At 35.5% G+C, this 25,541-nt stretch overlaps 1 protein-coding gene across 1 annotated transcript in view; it reads left to right on the top strand.

The window, feature by feature from the left end:
• Positions 1–25,541, top strand: part of LOC111141672 (ubiquitin protein ligase E3 component n-recognin 3 (putative)) — a 246,766-nt gene that overhangs the window by 176,601 nt on the left and 44,624 nt on the right. The window contains exon 32 of the mRNA XM_022494416.1: positions 14,247–14,350. Coding sequence (XP_022350124.1) covers positions 14,247–14,350 — 104 coding nt within the window. The remainder of the gene's footprint in view (positions 1–14,246; positions 14,351–25,541) is intronic.

Raw genomic sequence — 25,541 nt, forward strand, 5'->3', positions numbered from 1 at the left:
ATGATACTACTACTGACTTTAAGTTCTTTTGACCTAGAATATATACCACTAAGGATGTACAGGCAAAATATTGCTTTTAAGTCATTTAAAGTAACTTTTTTTCTTGTGTTGTTCTGCCTTCAACTTGATTGATAGTGAGACTCACTTGTTTTAGTTCTTTTTTTACTCAGTAAAGATTACCTTTTCCCCTTGATTTATTTAATTTTATAAAGCTTATATTTTTCCAAAGGAAAAACTGTGTGATCAATTCAGAGACCTTTATCTCCCATTCATGCCCATTTGCATTTCTTTTTGAGAACTCTTTATCTGTTACCCGTTTCTAAATATTGAGTTGTTGGTCTTTTCGTCTTCATTTTAAAAACATGTTTATGGATTATGGATATTAGCCTTTTGTATTTTAAGTTGCAAATATATTTCAGTAGATTGTCAAACATGTTTTTATTTTATGATTTTTTTTTGCCATCCAAAGTTTTTTAAAATGTCATTTTCATAATCTTTTCATTTATTAATTCTGGAATTTGATTTCTCTTTATTCAGGTCTTACCCCACTGCCTGGTTATAAAGAAATTCACTTGGGTTTTCTTTTCCTATTTCTTTTTTTAAATTGAGATGTAATTGACATACAACATCATATTAGTTTAGGAGGAATGAAACTGATTACCACATAGTGATTTGATATTTGTATATTGTATAATGATCACCATAGTAAGTCTAGTTAACGTCTGTCACTGCACATAATTACAAACTTTTTTTCTTGTGATGAGAACTTTTAAGTTCTCTTACCAACTTTTTTTTTTTTTTTTTAAAGATTTTGTTTATTTATTTGTCAGAGAGAGTACAGGCAGGCAGAGTGGCAGGCAAAGGCAGAGGGAGAAGCAGGCTCCCTGCAGAGCAAGGATGTGGGACTCGATCCCAGAATGCTGGGATCATGACCTGAGCCGAAGGCAGCCGCTTAACCAACTGAGCCACCCAGGTGCCCCAATTTTACTTATTTTTGCTCAAACACAAGAGAGAACAAGTGTTGGGAGAGAGGGGCTAAGGAAGAAGCAGACTCCCAGGGAGTCTGATTTGGTACTCCATCCCAGGATCCTGGGATCATGATCTGTGCTGAAGGCAGACGCTTAACTGACTGAGTCACCCAGGCAACTTCTTAGCAACTTTCCGATACACAGCACGGTATTATTAACTATAGTCATCCTGCTGTATATTACGTCTCCATGACTTATTTATTTTAAACTGGAAGTTGGTACCATTTGACTACTTTCACCTATTTTGCTTACTCACCATCCACCATCTCTGACAACCACCAATTTGTTCTTTTATCTATGAGTTAATTTTTTAAAAAAAGATTCCACACATAAGTGAAATCATATGGTATTCGTCTTTCTTTGGCTGATTTATTTCACTTAACATAATGTCCTCAAGGTCCATCCTTATTGTCAAAAATGTCAGGGTTTCCTTTTTTTAATGGCTGAATAATATTCGTGTGTGTGTGTGTGTGTGTGTGTGTGTGTGTGTGTGTGTGATGTTTTCTTTATCCACTCATCCATTGATGGACACTTAGATTGTTTCCTCGTGTTGGTGACTGTAAATAATGCTGTAGTGAACTTGGGGTTGCATGTATTTTTTTGAGTTACTGTTTTTATTTCCTTTGGATAAATACCCAGAAGTGGAATTGCTGGATCATATGGTAGTCATATTTAATTTTTTGAGGAACCTCCATACTGTTTACTATAATGGCTGTACCAGTTTACATTCCTACCAACAATGCACAAAGGTTCCTTTTCTCTACATTCTTGTCAATACTTGGTATTTCTTTTTGATAATAGCCATGTTAACAATTGTGAAGTGATATCTCATTTTGGTTTTGACTTGCATTTCCTTGGTGATTAGTGGTGTTGAACATCTTTCAGTACCTCTTGGTCATCTGTATGTCTTCTTTGGGAAAATGTCTGTTTATATCCTCTGCTCATTTTTTAATTGGCTTTTTTTTTTTTTGCTATCGAGTTGTATGAATTCCTTATATATTTTGGATATTAACCTCTTATCAGGTTTATGATTCTTCTAATACTTCTGTGACTTCAGTTTTTATATTTAGATCTCTATTTGGAATTTGCCATGATATCTGATATAAGGAACAGATCCAGTTTTATTTTTGTCCGTATAGCTAACAGATGTCCTATTGCGTTGCCCTCCATACAATAGTAAAATAAAACAGCTATCAAAAAAAAAAAAAGAAAGAAATGGAAAGAAAAGTGAGAAAGCACTTTGTTTATTGATATGAAAAGCTCTCCATCAAGATACAATGTTAGGAGGAAAATACAGGAGAAAAAAAATGTGTGCATTATGCCACCATTTGTGTTAATCAAGTAGGGCTGATAAAATGCATTTGCATTTATTTATTAAAACAGACCAGACCCACACATGTCTGGATATTGGAATTAAAGCATAGATGGCACTGAGGAACAGTGAGGGAAGTCTAGTCTTTATAGTAAACAGTGCAAGGTTAAATGGAAATTTATACGAGAAGTAATAATATTGACCCCTATCTCATACAGAACTACTCACCTTTTGCCAGTTGTTTCAGAAATGTCTTAGAAATACAAATGCAATGCAAAGAGAATCGAAGATTGTGCTTGCATTTAGAGTGTCCTATCTCTTTAATTTCCTTTAATCTGAAATTGTTCCCAACCTTTTTTTTGTATTCCATGACATTGATTTTTTTTTTTTTTTAAAGAACTCAGGCCGATTATTTCGTAGAATCCCTCAATTATTTTTGTTCAGTAGTTCCTTGTGGTTAGATTCAGATGATAAACCTTTGGCAGAAATATCAAAAGTAATATATTCTTTTTAGTGCATCATATTAGGAGGTACATGCTGTTGATTTGTGTTGTTATTGATGATAATGGGTTAATGTGGCATCTGCCAGGCTTTTCAACTGTAAATTTATTATTTTATCCTTTGTAATCAGTAATTACAGTTATCTTCTGGGGAGATACTTTGAAGCTATGAATATGTCCTGCTACTTCTCAAAAAAAAAAATGTGTCTATGTTTTGTGTTTATAGACAAAATTAGCAAGCCATGAGTATTTTGCATGTTATGGCTAAGGAAAGTTAAATTTCTTGACATTAGCTAGTAATTTTCTTTCCTAGCTAGACTTACATACTCAAAGGCAGGGATGGTGTACTAGTAAAATATTAGAAGACCTAATTCTCTGAGTCTAAAGATGTTTAGCAAACAAAAGTTTTCCTAAGTGTAGTATTGATGAAGTAAAGGTTTTAAAGACGAGACATAGGTATGATGCTTTCAATAATACTATTTGTCAGATGTGTTCCTATCAACCCCTAAGATTTAATACCCACTAGGTTAGTAGTAAATGTATGAACACTTAACCAGTGATTATTTCATACTAGGTAATTTTGTGCTTTGCATATATAATCTCATTTAATCATCACTATAACTGTATACATGAGGTACCATTGTTATCCCAAATTTTACATATGAAGAACCTGAGGCTTAAGAAATAATTGGGGTGCTTGGGTGGCTCAGTCAGTTAAGCATCCGACTCTTGATCTCAGCGCAGCTCAGGTCTTGATCACAGGGTTGTGAGTTCAAGCTCCATGCTGGGCTCCATGGTGGGTATGAAGCCTACTTAAAAAAAAAAGAAAAAAAGAAATATTAATTAACCTGGTTTTTAGGGGATATAGCCGTTAAGAAATAGGGGTGGCATTTGAATTCATATCTTTCTGATTCAAGAGCCTAGGTCTTTTTTTGTTGTTTTTTTTTTAAAAGATTTTATTTATTTATTTGACAGAGAGAAAGACAGAGAGAGAGGGAACACAAGCCAGGAGAGAGGGAGAGGGAGAAGCAGGCTTCCCTCTGAGCAGGGACCCTGATGCAGGGCTCGATCCCAGGACTGAGCCGAAGGCAGATGCTTAACAACTGAGACACCCAGGTGCCCCTCAAGAGCCTAAGTCTAACTATTACTCTGTTTCCTTTCTTAGTAATAAGAGATCCGAGTAATTTCTGAAAAATCTGGTTAACCCCCCCCTCCGCACCCCTGTATTTGTTCTCAATTTTATGGTTCATTAATTCACTAACTTATAATATTATAGTTGATATCTGTGTTTCTTACCTATATATTAGATTTTAGAAGATTGAATATCTTTTTCTATTTTCTTACTTTTAATACTTTCTGAATATAAAATTCTGTGTCTAATGTTAGGGGTTTCTCATATATACCTTTTTTTAAATCTTCTTGAAAGTTATTTATCTTTATCTCATTGTATTGATAATGACTTTGGTTTAAAAAAAATGGAAACTCAAGCCTATTAAATCTAACACACCCTTTTCCTCTTATCATTCATAGAGCTAATAGAAGTATGCAGTTTTATAATCTGGATTTTGAAGATTATTTAAAAACTTTAAGAAATAGAAACAATTATGTATTTAAAATTTTTTTTGTATTTTAAAATATTAAACATTAAAAGAATAGTTATCACAATGATGGTATTAAACCCTATAGTCAAAATTTTTGTTTCTTTTTCTATATTCATTCATTCTGATTATGTGCCTGCTATGTGCCAGGAAAGATCCATTTTTCTGTCCTCAGAATGATTGTTTTTGTCTTTGTAGCTAACGAGCTACAGGTTATTATTATTTTTGTAAATTTCTTTCCTGATTATAAAAATTATATTGTACAATGTTTAGAATGTGCAAAAATGGTGAGGGGAAAAAATGAAAGAACCTACAAGATTGATTGATTGATTGATTTATAATTATTTTTTAAATTAACATAGAAGATATTATTTGTTTCAGGGGTACAGGTCTGTGATTCATTTGTCTTATATAATACCCAGTGCACATTACAACACATATCCTCCCCAATGTCCATCATGCAGTTACTCCATCCCCCCATGCCCCTCCCTTCCAGCAACACTCAGTTTGTTTCCTAAGATTAGGAGTCTCTTATGCTTTTGTCTCCCTCTCTTGCTTCATTTTGTTTCATTTTTTTCCCTCTCTTCCCCATGCTCCTCTGCCTTGTTTCTTAAATTCCATATATGAGTGAGATCATATAATTGTCTTTGATTAACTTAACTTCACTTAGCGTGATGCTGTCTAGTTCCATCCACGTCGTTGCAAGTGGCAAGGCATTTTTTTGATAGCTGTATATTATTCCATTGTATATATACACACCACATCTTTATCCATTCATCTGTCAATGGACTTCTGGCCTTTTCCATAGTTTGGCTATTGTGGTCATGGCTGCTATAAATATTGGGGTGCAGGTGCCCCTTCGGATCCCTACATTTGTATCTTTGGGATAAATCCCCAGTAGTACAGTTACTGGGTCATAGGGTAGTTCTATTTTCAACTTCTTGAGGAACCTCCATACTGTTTTCCAGAGTGGCTGCACGAGTTTGAATTCCTACCAGTATTGTAAGAGTGTTCCCCTTTCTCCATATCCTCACCAACATTTGTTGTTTCTTGACTTGTTAATTTTAGCCATTCTGACTGGTGTGAGTTGGTATCTCATTGTGGCTTTTGATTTGCATTTCCGTGATGCTGAGTGATGAGCTATTCAGGGTGGCTATTGAAAGATACGAATTTAGTGCCATTGTATTGCCTGTGGGGAGTGGGGTGGGGGGATTGTTACTGTATGTTGTTGCTGTTCCCTTCTGGTCTATGTTACTTTTGGGATCTTTCTTTGCTTAGAGAACCTCTTTCAGTAGTTCTTATAGGGCTGGTTTGGTGATCACAAATTCTTTTAGTTTCTGTTTGTCCTGGAACCTTTTTATCACTCCTATTTTGAAATGACATCCTAGGTGGATAAAAGTGTTGTTGGCTGCATATTTTTCTCATTGAATATATCATGTCAGTCCTTTCTGGCCTGCCAGGTCTCTGTGGACAGGACTGCTGCCTGTCTAATGTTTCTACCTTTGTCGGTTACAAACTTCTTGTCCTGCACTGCTTTCAGAATTTTCTTTTTGTCTCTGAGATTTGTAAGTTTCACTATTATATGTTGGGATGTTGACTTATTTATATTCATTTTGAGGGGGGTTCACTGTACCTCCTGGATTTTGATGCCTTTTTTCTTCCCCAGAATAGTGAAGTTCTTTCTCTGTTACAATTTGCTCCAATCTGACTTCTGTCCCACTCTGTCTTTCCTCTTCTTCTGGAATCCCAATTATTCTAATACTGCTTTGCTTTATGGTTTTACTTATCTCTCGAATTCTCCCCTTGTGATCCTGTAGTTGTTTCTCTCTCTTTTTCTCAGCTTCTTCATTCTCCATCATTTGATCTTCTGTATCACTAAATCTCTTTTCTGCCTCATTTATCCTAGCAGTTAGAGCCTCCATTTTTTACTGCACCTCATTAATAGCCTTTTTGATTTCGACTTGGTTAGATTTTAGTCCTTTTATTTCTCCATAAAGGGATTCTCTAGTGTCTTCTGTGCTTATTTCAAGCCCAGCTATTTCTTTATAATTGTTGTTCTGAACTCTAGTTCTGACATCGTACTAATGTCCATATTGCTTAGGTCTCTGGCAGTCAGCACTGCCTCTTGTTCTCTCTTTTAAGTGAGTCTTTCCATCTTGTCATTCTGTCTAGAGAAGAATAGATGAACAAGAGAGCAAAATACTAAAATGGCAACAATGACTCCAGAGAAATACATGCTAAACAAATCAGAAGAAACCTGAAACTGGGTGGAGTGAGGGTGGGGAGTTGAATCAAACAGGTGAGCAGAATAAGGCAATACATTGGATTCTCTGTATATTTTGGTCTGTTTTTTTTTTTTTTTAAGAAAACTAGATCCCCAAATTGTAAAGAAAAAAAAAAACCATATATGTACAAAAATAAAATTAAATAAAATAAAAGGATAGGCTGTAACTATAAAAATGGAAATTAAATGACAAGAAAAAACAAAAGAGAGAAAACAACAACATCAAAAGGAAGGGATATAAACAGACAGGTGAACAGAGCAATACACTATTTCCTGAGTGTATTTTGGTCAGTTTGTTAGAGGAGACTACATCATAAAATTGTAAGGGAAGAAAAACTTATATATAGAAAAATAAAATTAAATACCTTGAAAAGATAGAATGTAACCGTAAGAATGAAAATTTAAAAATTAAAAAGATTTTAGTAAAACAATAAAATCTCAAAAAAATAACAAAACAAAACAGAAGAAGAAAGAAAAAAAAGTGTAGGATTAGACAGGTGAATAGAACAGAACCATACACTAGATTTTGGGTGTGTTTTGGTCTGTTAGAAGAAATTGCATCCCAAAATTTTAAAGAAAGGGAACCATCTATATATAAAAATAAGATTAAATACAGTGGTGGGATAGAATGTGACTGTAAAAATGAAAAATTAAAAAGATATTAAAAACGGATATGATAAGGTTGAAAAAGGAAAGAAGAAATGTTTTTTTAAAAAGAAAATAAAATTAAGAAAAAATTAAAGTTGAAAGACTAAAGAATCATGGGGCAAAGGCCGAGAGTTCTATGTGCTATATTCCCCTTGTACTGTAGTTTTGCAGTTCTCATTGATGGGTAAACTTGGTGTTGGCTAGACATTCTTGCTGATCTTTTGTTGCACTGATTCTCAGATATCTTTGCCCCAGGCAGAATTGTACCAACCTTGCCTGGGGACAGGCTAAGTAATCTGCTTTCTACTGCTTTATGTTGCTTTTGTTCCCTGAAGGCTTTTGGCACAGCTTTAGAGGATTAGAATGAAAATGGTGACCCCCAATCTCTGGCCCCAGCCTAAAGCTCTGGGCCCCACTCCTCAGTGGGCGCTCAGAGAAAAGCAGTCAGTCACTCCTGTCTTCCTGGTCTCTGGCTGCACTTGATGTTTACCCAGCCTATGACGGAGCATTTCTATCTCAGTACAAGACACCGTTTGGAGTCTCCAAACTCAGCATGCTCCTGTGGTGCAATCCTGCGCTGCTTTTCCCAGGGTAGGAAGGGGAGTCTCCCTGGATCTGCTACTTGTTGGGCCCCTGCATGAAGAGTAGTGGCCTGACTGTGCTCCAGATCACGGTTTATGGCAACCCCCAACTGAGAGCCCACTCTTGGGCTCACTCTTTGCAGTCAGCTTCCCCACTCCAATACCTGGGAGGTCTGTTGCACTCAGGTGCTCCCCCCTGCCCTGCCTCCATCTTCCTGTGACTCCAGGGATCCTCGGGCCACACCGTCCCAGGGAAGGTTCCACCCGGCCTGCTTATCCACTGGAGTGACATCCCTCATTGGAGCAGACTTCCAGAAGTTCCAGTTTTGTGCTCCGCTACTCTGTCACTTGTCAGTAGCTGGCTGATGGAGGCTCTCTCCTGCCACGGTCTAGCTTCCCATATGTTTACTCAGATTCACTTCTACACATGTCCTACCCTGAAGAAAGTGGTCACTTTTCTATAGTTGCAGCTATTCTTTTCTTTGATCTCTAGTTCAGTTTGCAGGTGTTCAGAATGGTTTGATAGCTGTCTAGCTGAATTTCTGGGACCAGATGAAATTAAGGTTTCCTATTCCTCCACTGTCTTGGACTCTCTCCCCGAAAGAATCCAAAATCTTGTAACCCACATGTTATATATAGTTTATTATAGTTTCATGAATTCATGAACTATAAAAAGGAGACCAAATATGAGGGGGAGAAATCAGTCCTGTTTTCTGGGAATTCCTCTAACATTATTAACATTTTGAGATACTTATTTCCAGTTTCTTTTTTTTTCTGTATATATATTTTAAATTTTTAAATACTTTTTGAGTCATACTATACCAGTTTTAGAATCTGCTTTTTAAAATTAACACATAACACCCCAATTTCCACATCATTAAAAATTTCTTTAGAATCTGCTTTTTAAAATTAACACATAACACCCAAATTCCCACATCATTAAACATTTCTAAACATACCTAATTTATGTATTCATTCCTATTGTTAATTTTTTAAATTGTTTCTCCTTTTCTACCATAATATCAGATGATGTATTAAGCACTTCTTGACATGTCAGATGTAATCTCAGAACTCTGTAATAATGTGAAAGCATATAAATATTTTATGTATTTAGTCATTTATTTGAGAAATATTCACTGTATGTCAGGCACTGTGTTACATAGCACAGTATTGGTTTTTGGAAAGATTGTACCTAGATTAGCTTTCACTGGCAATGCAGAGATAATCCTGTTTCTGTTACTCTTGAGTATTATCACTTTAAAAACATATTTTGGGCTAGTTTGATAGATTAAAAAAATGGGATTCCAAAGTAATAGAAATTTTTTTAGTAAAACAAAAGTAAAGTTAACTTTATATAAATATTTCATGTTTACTAGCTATTTGTGTACATTCTTTGTGAATTTTATATTCAGAACATCTGCCCATTTTTCTGTTGACATCTTAGTTTTTAAAAATTATCTATTACCAAACAGATGAATATAGGAAAATAAAATAAGATGAAAGTAGGAAGGGAGGCAAACCACACGAAATGCTAAACTCTAGGAAACAGAAGTTTGTTGGAGGGGAGGTCGGTGGGAGGAAGGAGTAACTGGGTGCTGAGTGTTAAGGAGGGCACTTGATGTAATAATCACTGGGTGTTGTATGCAAATAATGAATCACTAGATTCTATCTCTGAAACTAGTAATACAGTATCTGTTAACTAAATTGTATTTAAATAAAGAATTAAAAAATTATCTGAGTGATTCTTTACAGCTTAAAGTAATAAACCTTATTTTTTCATAGATGTTGAAACTTTTTTCCAAAATATGTTTGCCTTTTAATTTTATATTACTTTTCTTGACATATTAAGGTTTGAAAATTTCATTTAGGCAAACCAGTCAGGCCCTGTATTTCTTATTTTTTCTGGTTCCTTTCATATTTAGAATACCTATCTAGCCCATCCAAGTTCTGGTGTTTACCTTTAGAACCTGCATTACATTGTGTTTCCTGCCTTAGGGTTTGCAGTACCTACTCATATATTCTTTGTAGAATTTTCTTATGGGGTGGTTTTTTAAAATGTTGGAATTTGTTTTCATCAGTAATGCGTGAAGATTTAAGATTTATTTTTAAATAACTAGCTAATTTTTTAGCAATTTTATATCCCATTTTTTTTTATTCTAAATTTTTTTTTAAAAGATTTTATTTATTTATTTGTCAGAGAGAGAGAGAGGGAGAGAAAGCAAGCACAGGCAGACAGAATGGCAGGCAGAGGCAGAGGGAGAAGCAGGCTCCCTGATGAGCAAGGAGCCCGATGTGGGACTCGATCCCAGGACGCTGGGATCATGACCTGAGCCGAAGGCAGCCGCTTAACCAACTGAGCCACCCAGGCGTCCCTATTCTAACTTTTTGTATGTTATGGTTCTGATGAGGGGCTTTCCACTTTGTTTTATTGACCTATAAGCCTATAGTCTGTGATAGAACCATTCGGGTTTAGTTATTGGGAAGACATGTTATGTGTATGTCTCTGGTTAGATTAGGCTTCTCTCATTTCTTCCACCTCCAACTCCGTCCCCTACTTCCCAATTTTCCTTTACTGTTCTCATCTGCTTATTCTTCCAGATGATCTTTAGAACCATTTTCTAAGCCCTTACCTTCACTTGAGATTTTGATTAGAATTATTTTAAATTCGTAAATTAATTTTGGGGAAAATAGTTATCTTTATAGAGACAGTTTCCCAACTAAGAACATTCCCCATTTTTTAAAAAGTAATTATTAAGCTCAACATGGGACTTGAACTCATGACCCCAAGATCAACAGTTGCATGCTTTACCAACTGATCCAGCCAGGGACCCCAGAACATTCCCCATTTTTAAATTTCTTTTTTGTATCATTATAGTTTTGAAATTTTTCTTAATTATACATTCTCAATTATATTTAATATAAAGATTGCTAAATTTTTAACAAGTGTATATGAATAATTATAATAGAGGATATAATCTGAAGTATAGTTGTCCATGCATATGGAGATTTAGACTGATTTTAAATAATTGAAGGTCAGTACAATAATAATAATAAGCAAACAAGACATAATAGCAAAATAATTAACCTCTGAATTTGAGACAGATTGCTTCTATTACAAAAAAATTATCGACACATAATAAAATAAATGAGAATATAGACTTATGTTAGCCCTTTAAACTTTTCAGTTGCTTATAATATCCCTATATTTTTTAAGAAACTATATTTTTTTTAAGAAACTATATTTTTTTTAAGAAACTATATTTAATTTATTCATTTGGGGATATTTTTATTTTCTATACCTAAAATCTCTGTAATTTTCAGTCTTTTAGGTCATGATGCAAGAAGTTCTTAAGCCTCTCTGACTTTTGTCCAGTAAAATTTATCTTTGCATAGAAGTGAGATTGGGTTAGCTTAAATGGATCCATAAAGTTCGTTTGAATTCTAAGTATGAGTCTTTTGTCAGCTGTTAGATTTAATACAGTAGTTTGATAATCCAAAGTCATTTTTATTCTAAGTAGTTTTCTTTTTTAAATATTTTATTTGTTTATTTGACAGACAGAGATCACAAGTAGGCAGAGAGGCAGGCAGAGAGAGAGGAGGAAGCAGGCTCGCTGCTGAGCAGAGAGCCCGATGTGGGGCTCGATCCCAGGACCGTAGGATCATGACCTGAGCTGAAGGCAGAGGCTTAACCCAATGAGCCACCCGGTGCCCCTCTAAGTAGTTTTTAATGGACATGTTTCTTACCACTTTCTTTATCATCCATAGGTCTGCAAGGACTTTCCTCTTACTATTTGGGAACAGGTTTTATCCTCTTTGCATAATTCCTTTGGAGGCATTTTGTTCATTTCACTAAAGGAACTGTGGTAAAACCAGAGAAATACAAATACATATAGGAATTATAGGCCCTAATTTTGTTAAAGTTTGTGATTTTCTCTGACGTTTCTTCCCTCAGTGCATTTTATTTCTCTCTTGATGCTCTGTAGTCTTAGCCAACTAGTTTTTGTCTCTTTTTCCACCTGTTTTTCCATCTAGCCATCCATTCATTTTTCATTTTTAAATTTATTCAGCTGGTTTTTATAAACTGTTTTAATCAGGCATCAGGAAAATGATGGCAAACAAGATATAGTTTCCGTGAAAGATTCCTTTTTTTCTTTTTTTTCCAGGGCACTTAATAGTGTAGAGGATGAATTGGGAGAACATAAAATTGTGGAGATTGAATAGTGAGAAGGCAGTGGCTATAGAGAGGACAAAGAAAATAAAGATAGTTGTTAGGACTTATTGATAAATATGGGGTGAATAAGAGAAGGTAGGTTCAGGATATTCCCCAAGATCCTGCCTTATCTATTCATTATATTTTTAGTGTTGTATATATTATATTGCATTCAGACATTGTGCTAAATGCTAGAGGGTATAATAAATGACCACATCAAGACTAAGAACACAGAAGAGAGAGTTGATTGGTTATGACTGGGGACAGGGATTGTGGGTGTAGAATAGAGTATGAGTTCAGTTTCAGGCAAGCTCAGGTTGAGCTTCCTCTTAGATATACAAGTGGAGATAGTGAGTATTCAGATAGAGAGTGTAAGAGAGTCATAGCTAAAGATGCAGACTTGGAAGTCATCAATGTATAGCTGGTGATTGGGTTAGGAAGTCTTTCAAAATGAGTGCTTTATGTTAAAAGAGAGTGGGAATTGGAGCCTTGGGAAGCACCACCATTTCTAGGTTAGTCAGAGGAAGAACTTGTCAAGAAAACGAAAGTAGAGTAATCAGAAAGTTAGAAGGGAACCTGAGAGAGTGTTTCACAAAAGCCAAGAGAATTTTCCAGACAAATATGTTCAACTGTATGCAGAGTTAAAGGTCAATAAGATAATGATTGAAAAATATCCACTAGATTTTGTAAATAGGAGGTCATTGTTGACCATGTGGAAAACCCTTTTTGGGGGGATTCAAATAATAGATGAGTGAATGTTAGCCGCTCCCCCATTTAAAAAAAAAAAAGAACTTTGGGCTTCTAAAAAAGAGAGACTGGAGAGACAAATAGTAGGTTTCATAGCATTAACGGAAAGTTAGCTTTGGAGAGAGAGACAAGTTAATTTAAGGGATATTGGTGTAGAGAATGGAGACATTTAAAGAGCTGTCTTCCCCTGGCACTTAAAAACTTCAGAACAGCAGGCACTGGTTTACTCATCAGTGTGTCTAGTGCCTGACATATAGGAAGTGATCAGTATTTGGTCAATGATGGAGCCTAACAAAAGAGTTGAACAGGGGCGCCTGGGTGGCTCAGTGGGTTGGAGCCTCTGCCTTCGGCTCAGGTCATGATCCCAGAGTCCTGGGATCGAGCCCCGAGTCGGGCTCTCTGCTCAGCGGGGAGCCTGCTTCCTCCTTTCTCTCTGCCTGCCTCTCTGCCTACTTGGGATCTCTCTCTGTCAAATAAATAGGTGAAATCTTTAAAAAAAAAAAAAAAAAGTGTTGAACAGTTTTTGTTCATTGTAAATCTAGTCTGAATTATAGTTTCAAATTTAGTCAGTTCTAGAAGCATAAGATTTGTTTTTGTTTCCTGACATTAAAAATTAAACCTATAATTAAAAAATGTTTCCTTTTATAGGGTTTTAAAAATTCTTATAGATCTAGAATGAGATCTGCTTTGGAATATATTCTGTGTTTCTCTTAGTACTCCACATTCCTACAATTTACTACTTTGTCTTTTATAGTGTGTTTTAAGTTCTGCTTTGGCTATCATTATCTTTTTTTGGAAACTTTGAAAATTTTAAAGATTTTTTGAATTTTTATGATAGTCATAAAATTGAAACAACTTGTTAACAAAATATATAAATCATTCCTTTTCTGTATAACTTGTTTTTGAATTGTACCTGTTCTTTTTTAATAATGTGAACATTTACTCCGTAGTGCAAGGTTTGTGATGGCAAGTATCCTATATTCACTCCACTTATAGTGAAACTAATCTTCTAAAGTTCCAATTAATCCTTCATTTAATTTCTGTAATTTAAGAAATTAAAAAAATTTCATATCAAGTTAATGTATCCCAATTGTTTACTTAAGTAAGATCTAATAAATTTTCTATGTAATTTTTTCATATTAGGCAGAGTCAAGGGAATATATGGATATAAAGATTATATTTTTAAGTAAAAAAAATATGGCCCCTAACTTTTTCTTTTGAGATTTCTTAGTTGTTTATGAAAGTTTGATTTCTGTTCCATAGACATATATGGGAAATATAAAATGAATTAGAAAAGATATACAATATTGTCTAAAGTGATTATGCATTTTCTTTTAGGCAGGGAAATGAAGAACAACAGCCTGAGGTTCCGGTTCTTTATCATGATGTTACATCTCTTTTGCTCATCCAGATCTTAATGATGCCGCAACCCTTACGAAAAGGTATGTCTTTATAATTCTGCTTCTTAGCCATATAGTATACATAATACTCTAAAAATTATGGGGCAGGGGCACCTGGGTGGCTCAGTGGGTTGAAGCCTCTGCCTTCGGCTCGGGTCATGATCTCAGGGTCCTGGGATCGAGCCCCATATCGGGCTCCTTGCTCGGTGGGAAGCCTGCTTCTCCCTCCCCCCTGCTACTCTCCCAGCTTGGGCTTTCTCTCACTCTCTGTCAAACAAATAAAACCTTAAAAAATTATTAAAAAAATAAAATAAAATAAAATGAAAATTATGGGGCAAATATTAATTCTGTTGGTAATGTTTTGAGGTCAAGGAGTTTTTTATTTTTTTATTAGTAGTAAATCATATATATCTAAAAGAAGATGACAGTGAAATAAAGGTTTTTTTTTTTTCCTCATGGGTCTGTTCTTTTAAGGTTTTTATTCAATAATAAGGTAAAGATAAGGGAAAATCACTCTGAAAACTTTTGTTTTAAAAAAATTTAAAGTGATAATTCAAAAATGTAAAAAAAAAGAGCTAATCATCAGCCTTAATGTCTCTATCTACATGCATAAATACTTTATATAGTAGTAATCGTAGGGTTATTCAAATGTGATACCCCATAATTTTTAATTAATGTTAATGTACTGTCTTGATAGTAACAGCATTAATACTGTGATAACAATAACATTAATATTATATTAATAATGTTTTAATTATTGTTCCATAGTCTTTGTAGTTTTCATTTAAAGACATTTAAAATATTCTACTAAGTAATTAACCATTCCTTTTTGGTGAAAAGCTTTGTTTTTGTGTTATTATGAGTTACATGAAAGAACATCTATAGGTGTATAAAGGCCTTGTTACTGGGGAAGATATTTTTTGTGTGTACTTCAACTTGATCTTTTGATATAATTTTTTACCTAAGGGTGTGAAGCGATCATTTATTCTAAACATAAGCAAATTGGTATTTTATGCAAATTGTGATACTCTCTGAGGAGTTAAATGTCATTAATAAATAAGCATAATATTTTATATTTGAACTGTAGTTCAATATTTTATACTTGAATTTTGGGGTTTTTAAAAAGTTTTTATTTTAATCACCTGGTGTTCATTAAGGCAAGTGCACGCCTTAACCCCCATCATGTATTTCACCCATCCCCCCAACCACCTCCCCTCTGGTAATCCTCAGTGTGTTCTATATAGTCAGGGGTCTGTTTATTGATTTGCCCCTCTCTCTCTCTTTTATTCTCTTTGCTTATTTGTTTTGTTTCTTAAATTCTACGTATGAGTGAAATCATATGGTAATTTGTCTTTCTCTGACTTATTTCACTGAACTTAATACTCTCTAACTCCATCCATGTCATTGTAAATGGCAAGATTTCATTCTTTTTATGGCTGAGTAAATCCAGTAAATATGTACATGTATTTATACACACACACACATATATTTATAATATATACACACACACATACACACACCACATCTTTATCCATTCATCAATTGATGGACATTTGGGTTGATTCCATATCTTGGCTATTATAAATAATGCTGTAGGGGCGCCTGGGTGGCTCAGTGGGTTAAGCCGCTGCCTTCGGCTCAGGTCATGATCTCAGGGTCCTGGGATCAAGCCCCACATCGGGCTCTCTGCTCAGCAAGGAGCCTGCTTCCTCCTCTCTCTCTGCCTGCCTCTCTGCCTGCTTGTGATCTCTGTCTGTCAAATAAATAAATAAAATCTTTAAAAAAGAATAATGCTGTAAATATAGGGGTGCATATGTCCCTTTGAATTAGAATTTTGTATTCTTTGGGTAAATATCCAGTAGTGTGGTTGCTGGATCATTGAGGATACCCCATTGAGGGTAGCTCTGTTTTTAAGTTTTTGAGACACCTCCATACTGTTTTCCAGAGTGGCTGCACCAGTTTGCATTCCCACCAGCAGTGCAAGAGGTTTCCTTTTTCTCTACATTCTTGCCAACACTTGTGTCTTGCGTTTTTGGTGTTAGCTATTCTGGCAGTGTGAAGTAATATATCATTGTAGTTTTGATTTGTGTTTCCTTGATGATGAGTGATACTGGGCATCTTTTCATGTTTCTGTTGGCTATCTGGAGGTCTTCTTTGGGAAAGTGCCTATTCATGTCTTCTTCCCATTTTTTTTTTTAAAGATTTTATTTATTTATTTGACAGACAGAAATCACAAGTAGGCGGAGAGGCAGGCAGAGAGAGAGAGGAGGAAGCAGGCTCCCCACCAAGCAGAGAGCCTGATGCAGGGCTCGATCCCAGGACCCTGGGACCGAGACCTGAGCTGAAGGCAGAGGCTTTTAACCCACTGAGCCACCCAGGCACCCCGTCTTCTTCCCATTTTTAATTGGATTGTTTTTTCGGTATTGAGTTGTATAAGTTCTTTATAGGTTTTGGATACTGACCCTTTATCAGATATGTCATTTACAATTATCTTCTCCCATTCTGTCCATTGTCTTTTAGTTTTTATTTTGAGGCAGTCCCAATAGTTCATTTTTGCTTTTCTTTACCTTGCCTCAGGAGACATATGTAGAAAGAAGTTACAATGGCGATGTCGAAGAAGTTACTGCCTGTGTTTTTTCTAGGATTTTTATTGTTTCAGGTCTCACATTTAAGTTCTTAATCCATTCTGAATTTATTTTTGCATATGGTGTAAGAAAGTGGTCCAGTTTTATTCTTTTGCATGCTGCTATCAAGTTTTCCCAGCACCATTTGGATATCCCATTGGATATTCTTTTCTGCTTTGTCAAAGTTTAATTGACCATGTAGTTCTGGGTTTTCTTTTCTGTTCTACTGATCTATTGTCTGTTTTTGTGCCAGTACCGTACTGTTTTGATCACAACAGTTTAGTAATATAACTTGAAGTCCGGATTTGAGACATCTCCAGTTTTGCTTTTCATTTTCAAGGTTGCTTTGGCTATTTGGGGTCTTTTGTGGTTCCGTGCAAATTTTAGGATTGTTTATTCTAGCTCTGTGAAAAATGTTATTGGTGTTTTGATAGGGATTGCATTAAATATGTAGATTGCTTTGGGTAGTATGGATAATTTAACAATATTTATTCTTCCAATCCATAAGCATGGAATGTTTTTCCATTTCTTTGTGTCATCTTCACTTTCTTTAGTCAGTGTTTTCGTTTTCAGAGTACAGGTCTTTCATCTCTCTGGTTAGATTTATTCCTAGATATCTTATTATTTTTGGTGCAGTTGTAAATGGGATTGTTTTTTTGATTTCTCTTTCTGCTGCTTCATTATCGGTGTATAGAGATGCCACAAAAAAAGAAAAAAAGAAATGCCAGATTTCTGAATGTTGATTTTGTACCCTGGGAGTTTACTGAATTCATTTATCAGTTCTAGCAGTTTTTTGGTGGAGTCTTTCAGGTTTTCTATATACAATGTCATATCATCTGCAAATAGTGAAAGTTTTATTTCTTCCTTATTGAATTGGATGCTTTTTACTTCTTTTTGTTGTCTGATTGTTGTGTCTAGGACTTCTAGTACTGTGTTGAATAAAAGTGGTGAGAGTGGATATCCTTGTCTTGTCTTGACCTTAGGTGAAAGGCTGTCAGTTTTTCCCCATTGGGGATGATGTTAGCTATAGGTTTTTCATAGATGGCCTTTATTATGTTGAGGTATGTTCCCTCTTAACCTACTTTGTCGAGGGTTTCTATCATGAATGGACATTGTACTTTGACAGATGCTTTTTCTGTACCTATTAAAATGATCATATGGTTCTTTGCTTTCTTTTATTAATATGATATATCATAATGATTGATTTGCTAATATTGAACCACCCTTGCAAACCAGGAGTATATCCCACTTGATGGTGGTAAATTATTTTTTTAATGCATTGTTGGATTTGATTTGCTGATGTTTTGTTGAAGATTTTTGCATCTATATTCATCAGAGACATTGGCTTTTAATTCTTTTTTTGTGTGTGTGGTGTTTTTGTCATTTTTTTCTATCAGGGTAATGCTGGCCTCATAGAATGAATTTGGAAGTACTCTTTCTTTTTCTGTTTTTTAGAATATTTGAGAAGAATGGGTATTAATTCTTTAAATGTTTGGTAGAATTTGCCTATGAAGCCGTCTGGTCCTGGGCTTTTGTTGATTGTGAGTGTTTTGATTACTGATTCAATTTTTTGCTGGTAATCAGTCTGTTCAAATTTTCTGTTTCTTCCTGTTTCAGTTTTTGTAGTTTATATATTTCTAGGAATTTATCCATTCGTTCTAGGTTGTCCAATTTTGTTGGCATATAGCTTTTCTTTTCTTTTAAAAGATTTTATTTATTTATTTGACAGAGAGAGACAGTAAGAGAGGGAACACAAAGGGGCGGGGGTTGTGTAGGAGAGGAAGAAGCAGGCTTCCCGCTGAGCAGGGAGCCCAATGTGGGACTCAGGACTCAGGACCCTGGGACCATGACCTGACCCGAAGGCAGACACTTAATGACTGCACCACACAGGCACCCCAACATATAGCTTTTCATAATATTCTTTTATAATTTTATTTCTGTGATGTTGGTTCTTTGGTGATTCTACTTAGTTGAATGCCTTCTCTTTTTTTCTTGATAAGTCTGGCTAGGGGTTAATCAATTTTGTTGAGTTTTTTTCTCAGTGAACTTGTTCCTGTCTTCATTGATCTGTTCTATTGGTTTTATTTTTTTAGTTTCTGTATCATTTATTTCTGCTCTAATCTTTATTGTCTTCTTCCTTTTGCTGGTTTTAGGTTTGTTTGTTGTTTTTCTAGCTTTTTTAGGTGTAAGGTTAGGTTGTTTGAGATTTTTTCTTGCTTCTTGAGGTAAGCCTGTATTGCTCCAAACTTCCCTCTTAGAAATGCTTTTGCCGCATCCCAAAAGTCTTGAACCATTCATTTTCATTTGTTTCCATGTACTTTTTTTTTTTTTAAGATTTTTATTTATTTGAGAGAGAGTGGTGGAGTGCACAAGCAGGGGGTAAGAAGCAGGCTCCCTGCCGAGCAGGGAACCCAACACTGGGCCTGATTCCAGGAACCCAGAATCACAACCTGAGCCAAAGGCAGTTTTCCATCTGACCGAGTCACCCAAGCATCCCTGTTTCCATTTACTTTTTAATTTCTTCTTTTATTTCCTGGTTGATGCATTCAGTGTTTAGTAACATGTTATTTAACCTCCATCTCTTTGTGGTCTTTCCAGATATTTTCTTGTGTTTGACTTACAGTTTCATATTTTCTTGTGGTTGTAGTCGAAAAGATGCATGCTGTTACTTTGATCTTTTTGAATTTGTTGAGGCTTGTTTTATGGCCTAATATGTGATCAATTCTGGAGAATATCCCATGTGCACTTGAATATTATTCTGTTGTTTTGGGATGAAATGATTTGAGTTCATCTGTTAAATCTATCTGATAATTTTGGATTGTTTTTAAATATAAAACTCATAAAACATAAAATTCACAGGACCTGTGAGTGGCTTGGTTGATTAAGTTGCCAACTCTTAATTTCAACTCAGGTTATAATCTCAGGGCCCTAGGATTGAGCCCCACATTGGGCTCCATGCTTAGTGTCAAGTCTGCTTGAGATTCTCCTTGAATGCCTCTCCCCCACTTCATGTGTGCTCTCTCTCTTTCTAAAATAAATAATTATATCGTTAACAAAAACATAAAATTCACCTTTTTAAAAATTTAAAATGTACAGTTCAGTACATTCATATGTTATGCAACCATCACCATTATCTAGCTCCAGAACATTTTCATTAGCCCAGTAGAAATTTTGTACCCATTAAGCAATCACTCCCATTTCCTTCTTTCCCCAACTCCTAGAAACCACTAATCTGCTTCCTTACTCTATGGATTTGCCTGTAGTAGATATTTCATATTAATAAAATTATACAGTATATGGCTTTTTGTGTTTGTCTGCTTTCAGTTAATGTTTTGAAGGTTCGTCCATGTTGTTATATATGTTGTACTTCATTTCTCTTCATGGCTGAGTAATATTTCATTGTAGGACTATGCCACATTTTGTTTATCCAGTCATCATTTGATAGACATTTTGATTGTTTCTACGATTTGGCTCTTGTGAGTAGTGCTACTGTGATATTTGTTTACAAGTTTTTGTTGGAATACCTGTCTTGAGTTCTTCTGTACATAGCTAAAAGTGGGTTTGCAGGGTCATGGTCATTTTATGTTTAACTTCTTGAAGAACTGCCAAATTTCAGATATTTTTGAATGTTACTTATTTGGGGGTTGGCTATGTATATGAATTTCATTACTTATTTTGTACCCGTTAAATAGCCTTATTGAATTTCATCTCTTTGCAAAATTAGTTATAAGCTGTTTAGGTTTTTGTGTGCGTGTGTGTATTACTTCAGTTAGTTTTCCTTATTTTAGGGAACTAGTTGCTTTGGAGTTATGTTGGTTTTCCCTGACTGTGGTCTTCTAATTATACTAGTAGTATCACATTTTGGAATTTAAACAGTTTTACTTTGTTTTATAAAGTCTTTAAAATAGTTAGATATTTACTTATTTAATTAATTGTATTTAAATATACATTTTACATATATGCATAATTATGACAAATCTGAAAAGCTAAAATGAAGGAAGCTTGATATATAGAAATAGACTTATTTCTATAATTTATACTTATCTGAAGAGAAAAATAGTTCAGTTGATTTTAAAGGACCTATTGTATTAGTGTCTGAGAGCTGTAACTGGTGCATCTCCCTTATCATGAGATGACAACTGTTGACACTAGCCTTTAATAGAAGGAGAAGTTAATACCAGAAGAAGACGTAATACATCGAATTAATTGAACATAGTAAATTAAATTAATTAGGAACGTATTCTTAAATTGTTTACTAAAATATGAGTCAAGAAAATTGATCTACTTAATTTAATAATGTCTAAATGAATAGATCTAGAGAAACATCCATATAAATATTTATAATATTGTTTGTAACTGTACCTTAAAGTAATATCATTAAAGAAGTGTTGTTTAGGGGACAAATTTAATCAACAATTGCTTATGTAGTACTTAGTTGTAAAAGTCATTGCCTGATTCAATTCAATAAATATATTTTTTAATTAAAACAAGTTTTTTAGATTATTTATCAGAGAGAGAGAGAGCACAAGCAGGGAGAGCAGCAGACAGAGAGAGAGGGAAAAGCAGGCTCTCCACTGAGCATGGAGCCCTATGCAGGACTGGGTTCCAGGACCCTGGGATCACGACCTGAGCCAAAGGCTTCAGAAGCTCAACCAACTGAGCCACCCAGGCGTACCTCAAGAAATATTTAATGAGTACCTGCTATGTGCCAGCTTCTTTGCTAGATGCTGATGATGCAAAGATGAATAAAACATGGACTTTACCTTTGGGGAACCACAGAGCTAAGTATTTAAGAGTCATTAACTTCAGTTAGAATTGCTTTAAAAAAATCTATGATTTAGGGGAACCTGGGTGGCTCAGTTGGTTAGCCAACTGCCTTCGGCTCAGATCATGATCCCAGAGTCCTGAGATCGAGTCCCGCACCAGGCTCCCAGCTCCACAGGTGGTCTGCTTCTCCCTCTGACCTTCTCCTCGCTCATGCTGTCTATCAAATAAATAAATAAAAATCTTAAAAAATGTCTATGATTTATATTTTTTAAAACTTCATAAGAATTCAATATTGGATTATCTATTTTTATAAAACAGCTTCAAAGATACTGTATTGTGTGATAGTTATGCTCACTGTCATTGTAGTCATAAATTCCTCTTAGAATTTGGGGCAGGGGGCGCCTGGGTGGCTCAGTGGGTTAAAGCCTCTGCCTTCAGCTCGGGTCAGGATCCCAGGGTTCTGGGGTCGAGCCCCACATCAGGCTCTCTGCTCAGCGGGGAGCCTGCTTCCTCCTCTCTCTCTCTCTCTCTCTTTCTGCCTGCCTCTCTGCCTACTGGTGATCTCTGTCTGTCAAATAAATAATAAAATCTTAAAAAAAAAAAAGAATTTGGGGCCAGAAAAAATTTGCCACTCTTTATTAATTTTTTTTTAGTTTGTCACACATTGAGAACTAAGTAGAAACCTTTATGTATTAGTAGATAGAGATCTTTATTTAATTGCTAGGGAGTTTAGAGCTTAATTACAATAAATTATTTGAATTTTTCTCAGATAGCTTTCTTTCTTTTTTTTTTTTTTAAGAAGGTGGGAAGTTGTAGAATAGAATAATTGGAGTTGTTAATATAATTTTTCTTTTGTAATCCCTATTGACATTAGGGTTAATAGGCACTGGTCTTTATTGTATTTGTGTTTTTATTGTAATATGTATTTGTGTATCTATTTAGTTACTGGTTGTTATTAGAAGAGGAAGGGAAAGTGAAGGAAATACTGTTTGCATGTAGTAGAATGTTAAATGCTCCCATGGTTTTAAAATAGGTGATGCAGAAATTTACCTTGAGCTTTTTAGTGTTTAGCACTGTATTTAGGTTAAAAGACCTTTTTTTTACACCAGTTGTCTCATTAGAAGCTTCAGTTAGTATATTAAAGACACATGTTTATTTTCCTTTTATCTCTTTTCATTTATTTTATTCGTTATTATACCTGTCATATCACTGGCCTCCAAAAATAAGCTTTAAAGTAATTTATGATATGTCACTATTTTCAGGTATTCGTGTTTTGTTTTTTATAACTTAGGATCAGTCTTGGCTGTGTAGAATAGAAAAGAAACCCTAGATCACACAGTATCTTAAGTAAGACAGATAGATTTTTTTAAATTTTTTCATGTAGGAAGTCTGAAGGTAGGCAGGTCAGGTCCTTCTACTTCACAGGACTGTAGTGCTATGATGTGGCTCTCATCTTCATGTTTCAAGGAAGTTGCAGGAGTTGTGGCCTTCATAGTCTTGTTTATTAAGACAGCAGGATGGAGAGTTGAGAGAGGAAATTCGCTCTTTTAAGAAGCCCTCTTGGGGTTGGCACCTGGGTGGCTCAGTGGATTAAGCCACTGCCTTTGGCTCAGGTCATGAGATCGAGCCCTGCATTGGGCTCTCTGCTCATCGGGGAGCCTGCTTCCCACTCCTGCCCCTGCCTGCTTCTCTGCCTACTTGTGATCTTTGTCTGTCAATAAATAAAAAAATCTTGAAAAAAAAAAAAAATACGTCTGAGTCTAAAAGAGCACTTTAAGAAGTCCTCTTGGAGGGGTGCCTGGGTGGCTCAGTGGGTTAAAGCCTCTGCCTTCTACTCAGGTCATGGTCTCAGGGTCCTGGGATCGAGCCCCGCATTGGGCTCTCTGCTCAGCAGGGAGCCTGCTTCCGCCTCTCTCTCTGCCTACTTGTGATGATCTCTGTCAAAAAAATAAATAAAAATCTTAAAAAAAAAAAAAAAAAAGAAGTCCTCTTGGAAGTTCCACATAAAACTTATACATATCTTTGGCTAAAGTTCTTCCTTCTCTTTTACCTCTGGGATTTAAAACACAAAATCATCATCTTTTTTAGGAAGAGTCACTTACTCAGATTTGGATCATGTCATTGTTCTTTCCCATGTCAATCTTTGAGGAGTATCATGATTCTCTTCAATCATGCCTTATAGGATAGAGATTCCAGGATTCAGTGGAACATCCTGTACTAGTGATTATAGACTATCTTCTGCACCCAGCATCTAGAGATAGAAGATTGCTTATTATTTCTCACTCACTTTAAGAAAGGAAATATTTCAGTCTTGCTTTGTCATAAACCAAGGCTTTATAAGAATAAACTGTTTATTTTGGAATATTTCAACCATATATAACAATAAAGAGCAGAGTTTAATGAAACTTCGGATACCCACCAATTATCAACTCATTTTTTTTTTTAGATTTTATTTATTTATTTGACAGAAATCACAAGTAGGCAGAGAGGCAGGCAGAGGAAGGGAAGCAGGCTCCCCGCTGAGCAGAGAGCCCGATGTGGGGCTCGATCCCAGGACCCAAGGATCATGACCTGAGCCAAAGGCAGAGGCTTTAACCCACTGAGCCACCCAGGCGCCCTCAACTCATGTTTTATTTATACTCTCTCCTATTTCATTCTTCCTCCTACTCTGGGTTATTTCAAAGCAACTCCCAGACATCATCATTTCATCTATATAGTCTTTAGTATATATCTCTAGAAGATAAAGATTTGTTCAGTAAACATAACCACAGTACTATGAACCTATTTTTTAATGGACAGTTTTGCTTTAATATCATTAGATACCAAGTCAGTGTTCAGATTTTTGTAGTTGTTATAAATGATTTCTTACAGTTGGTTTATTTGGTTTGGGATCCAGACAAGGTCTATACCTTGGATTTGGTGGTTATTTCTCTTTCAAATCTATGGGTTTACCCACTCCTTTTACATTTTATTTGTTGAAGAATCTGGATCTTTTGTCTGTACTTTACTACTTGCATCCCCATGGCATCCTTTAATAATATGTTCTGTTCCCATGTGTTTCCTGCAAAGTGGCGGATAGATCTAAGCACCTAGATTGCTTCTTATTTCTTTTTATTTTGGAAAAAACACCTCATGGATGGTGTAACGTACTTTTCGTCACAAGACAGATTCCAGGTGTCTCTCTTTTGTGACATTAGAGGCTATGGATGATTGCCTAGATTGTTCTGTTTTTTTGTTTGTTTGTCTTTTGTATGTGTGTGTGTGTTTTTCTTTTAAAGATTTTATTTTAAACTAATCTCTAGGGCACCTGGGTGGCTCAGTGGGTTAAAGCCTCTGCCTTCGGCTCAGGTCGTGATCCAGGGTCCTGGGATCGAGCCCTACATCAGGCTCTCTGCTTAGCAGGGAGCCTGCTTTCCTTCCTCTCTCTCTGCCTGCCTCTCTGCCTACTTGTGATCTCTGTCTGTCAAATAAGTAAATAAAAAATCTTAAAAAAACAAAACAAAACAAAACTAATCTCTATACCCGGCATGGAATTGATAATCCTGAGATCAAGAGTCACATGCCGTACTGACTGAGCCAGCAAGGCATCTCTATGGAGTGTTTGGTTTTTTTTTTTTAGCATCCTCCAGAGATGTTTGCTTTTTTATTAGTATTATCAATGCATGGATTTTTAACAAAGTTGATGTCTTTTATTTCTGATGTAGAACACTAACTGTATAAACACTTGTGTTTGGTTTGTGTTGGCTTGTGTTCTGATGATGTGACCCCAGTAGTCTTTGATAGTTTTTTCAGACCAAGGCTTTTTAATTTGTGATTTAGGAGTTCATTATTAGGAATCCATG

Source organism: Enhydra lutris, unplaced genomic scaffold (assembly GCF_002288905.1).
Source record: "Enhydra lutris kenyoni isolate GAN:26980312 unplaced genomic scaffold, ASM228890v2 scaffoldscaffold1, whole genome shotgun sequence".
Taxonomy (NCBI): Eukaryota; Metazoa; Chordata; class Mammalia; order Carnivora; family Mustelidae; genus Enhydra; species Enhydra lutris.